This window comes from Malurus melanocephalus, unplaced genomic scaffold (assembly GCF_030028575.1).
Source record: "Malurus melanocephalus ecotype Western Australia unplaced genomic scaffold, MMel_1.1 scaffold_1029, whole genome shotgun sequence".
In the NCBI taxonomy this organism is placed as follows: domain Eukaryota; kingdom Metazoa; phylum Chordata; class Aves; order Passeriformes; family Maluridae; genus Malurus; species Malurus melanocephalus.
Window position 1 is genome coordinate 58,828 of NW_026624261.1, and position 3,749 is coordinate 62,576.

General features: G+C 48.0%; 1 protein-coding gene across 1 annotated transcript in view; it reads left to right on the forward strand.

Annotated features, from left to right (window-relative positions):
* Positions 1–3,749, forward strand: part of REXO1 (RNA exonuclease 1 homolog) — a 50,108-nt gene that overhangs the window by 14,353 nt on the left and 32,006 nt on the right. Inside the window, 1 exon segment of the mRNA XM_057386677.1 lies at positions 514–2,255. Within this exon segment, the coding sequence (XP_057242660.1) occupies positions 514–2,255 (1,742 nt within the window).

Genomic DNA, 3,749 nt, shown 5'->3' on the forward strand with positions numbered 1-3,749 from the left:
CCAGTTTGTCCAGATCAGACTGGTTTTCCTGCTGCCATGAGAAATGCTGAGCCTTGAGGAATTTTGGTGGGCTTTAGCCGCTGGCATTGAGGAGTGAGAACCCAATCCACAGTTTTTTGCTTGAATCCTCTTTCCTCCTTGGTGGCTTCMTTGAATTAAGCAGATAATTCAGTGCACAGTCAGCTCCCCTTGGGCCTACTGCAGTGATTATTCTTTGGTGCCCTGAAGAATATTTAATTTATAGAGCTTGTCCATGAGTATTAAAAGCTCTTTGTTAACAGATCTTTAGTCCTGGGAGTGGTTTGTACAATCTGGTCTGGTCTAGGCCAGGGAATATCACTGGTGGCTTTTGGTATCCAATATTTATTTCTTCTGTGGTGCAAGGGTGTGGCTTTTGGTTGTGTCATTCAGTGTTAGGTTTTGACCAGAGCAGACTTTTGAAAGACCTTTTTTTTTTTTTTAATTTTACTTGAATTGCTGGCAGTAAATGATTTTTTTCTTTCTCTTCAGCAGAGCGAGGCTATGATCCCTACAACCCAGAGCTGCCCAGGGCCTCACTGGAGGTGGAGGATGGCGCTCTGGGTGACATTACAGATGTCACACCCGGAATTCTGGAGCTGGAGCTGGTCAACAAGGCCATCGAGGCAGTGAAGAACGAAGTGGAGAGGGAGCAGAAGAAGTACGAGGAGCTGCTGGAGACCACGAAGGAGTTGGGTGCTTCAGAGGGCTCCTCACTCATTTCAAACTCGCCCGTGGCGGCTGCTGGGCCTCCGAGCGATTCCTCCTTTGGCTCCTTGGAGTACAACCCAGGGAGCTACAACTTCAACAATAACTCAGACTACAACCCCACTCCTCTGGCTGCTGCAGGCCGCTCCAGTAAATATACTTTGGATTCGTCCCGCTCCAAAGGGAGCTCCCTGGAATATGTCCCCAAGGCTGTAGTGCAGAATAAAAAATACAGCAGCACYGTCACCAACAATAAATATGTGATTGACGACTCCAAGCCTTCCACAGACTTGGAATATGACCCCCTTTCCAATTACTCAGCCAGGCTGTTGGGCAAGGCCACAACCAAGGGCTCCAAAAGGGAAAGGGTCTCTGATTATGAGGATTCTTACTCTCCATCACGGAAAAAGCTCTGCGAGGATCCCGATGATGATGAGGTCTTGGCCAGGTTCTCCTCTTCAGAAGATGAGGCTGAGGTGGAATATAAAACAGCTTCTGGTAGTTCACCCTCCAAAGCTGGTTCTGAGAGCGAGTCCAACAACGAGCTCTCCAGCAAAGAGCAGAGCACCAAAGTGGATGGCTCTGCTTCCCAGGAGAGCAAAGACCTTCCAGGTTCACAGAAAAACCTTGCCAAGAACTCGACAGACAAGAACACAAAAGCAGCCAAGTTGTGTTCTGGTAAGAACAACATGGAAATTGAAAATAAAAACAAAGACTCCAAAGACAAAACAAAAAAGAAAAAAATAGATGTTAGTAAAACGCCAGGCCTCAGTGAGGCTGGGAAGAAGGAGAAAAATAAAAATATGGAAAAAGACAAGGTGCTTAAGAAAGAAGAAAAATTAAAAACCAAGAATGAAGAGAAAAACTGCAAAGATAAAAGCRTCAAAGTGAAAAGCGATGGGAACTTGAAGAAACCTGAAAAACAYAAGTCAGAAAAGGTGGATGGGTGTAAGAAAGAGAAGTTCAAGTCCAGYACCAGCAGTTCAGGGAAAAGCAAGRGTGAGGGTGGCACCAAAGGCACAGAAAAAGTGGGGAGCAGCAAGAAGGACTCACAGAGCAAAGCAGCCGATGTGAAAAATGGCAAGGAAAGCTCTGGTCGAAAAAACAAAGAGAAAGGGACCAAGACTTTGGTGGAGCGAAAGAAAGACAAGGTCAGTTCTGCAGGAAAAGAGGACCTGAAGAAGGGGCGGAAGCAGCGCAGTTTGAGTCACGTGGACCTGTTTGGAGATGAGAGTGGAGATGATGATGACAAAGGCCGGCCTTTGTCCTCCTCCTTATTGGATGTGAGCTCGGACTCGGATGGAGRCGACTCTGGCTCAGACTCTGAGAGTGACAAGGACAGGACAAAGAAAGTGAAGCGCTCCAAATTGTCCAAGTCATCATCATCTTCCTCCACTTCTGACGACATCGATTATTCCATCCTTGAGAAAGATGTGGACTTYGAGTCAGATCCCATGGAAGAGTGTCTCAGGATCTTTAATGAATCTAAAGATGTGAAAACTGAAGACAAGGGCAGGCTGGGGAAACAGGTACTGCTGGGCTGGGGTGGTTGGTTCTCTCCCCTCCAAAGGTGGAAGGATTGTGGGTCAGTTTAGTGGTGTTGCTTAGATCAAGTAGCTGAAGAGGGAGACTCCATGTGTTGGAATAATCTCATCCTTGTCATGACTGAGTGCTTGCAGTTGGATTTACCTGTGTTGAAAGCTGCTGTGAAATGTAAGGGTTCAGTTCTCTTTTGTGTGGAAAGCCTTCAGCGTTCAGGGTTATCAGCTRCTCCTGGCTCCATCTGGCCTGAGGACCGTGGGGATGTGGATGGATGGAGAAAAGGCTGCAGGGAGTGACTTTTYGGGAACTCAAAGCCAGCCTGAGTTTGCCAGTCTGGTCATTGCCTTCTTGTTGCTGCAAATTTCAGGAGCAAAGTGGCAGGTGGAACCTGGACAGTACATTGATGCAAGCACATCCTTGTATTTGTCACCAGGCACTTTGGGGACTCCCCACATTCCTGTTTCCTATTCTAAGTGCCTGCTGCAGATCTTAGGAGGATATTTCTCTGRGTACCTTGTGGGTGGTGCAAAGAAGAAATGGAACGTAAAATTTCTTCAGTGGTACAAGGGATTTCAGACTAAGGAGGTGAAGAGACAGTATTTACATAAAAAGACTTCTGTCGGTGACCAGTGTGGCTCCTGGAGGATGCAAAACCTTCGTTTTTGAAGATTAGAGCAGAATGGAGAACTCATGATAAGAAGGACTTTCAGGGGCTGGAGCATGTCCAGGGAAGGTACAAAGGTGGGGAAGGGTCTGGAGCACCAGGAGCGGCTGAGGGAGCTGGGAAAGGGGAGAAAAGAGAGAAAAGGGGGATCAGGGGGTACCTTGTGGCTCTGCACAACTCCCTGACAGGAGGGGGCAGCCGGGGGGGTCGGGCTCTGCTCCAGGGAACAGGGACAGGAGAGGGAACGGCCTCAGGCTGGGCCAGGGGAGGGTGAGATTGGAAATTGGGAAAATTCCTTCATGGAAAGGGCTGTGAAGCACTGGAACAACCTGCCCAGGGCAGTGATGGAATCAGGATCCCTGGAAGTGTTCCAAAAATGTGTGGATGTGGCATTTGGGATGTGGGTTGACCATGCRGTGACCATGGTGCTGATGCTGGTTGATAGTTGGACTRTATGATCTTTCAGATATTTTCCAACCTTATCAATTCCATGATTCTGTGTGTGAAATGCTGGAAAGCAGCTGCATCTAAGCAGGGAAGCAGCAACAGACAAAACTCATCCTTCAGCCTCTGATGTCCCAGTTTGACTGGGCAGCAAGACAAACCCTCCAACTGGGAGCAGCCCCTGGGCTCAGGTGGGGCTGTGTGGTTGCTGTCAGACACAGCACCCTCAGGATCTCTGGTTGGGATGGTTTTGCTGTGTAGATGTTCAGGGAATGGGATTGGAGAGAGCTTTACAGAAGTAAAAGGTGACAAATTTGCCAACATTGAGAAAACTCCCCAAACTTGTGTCTGATATTTTTCATCTGACTGCAGC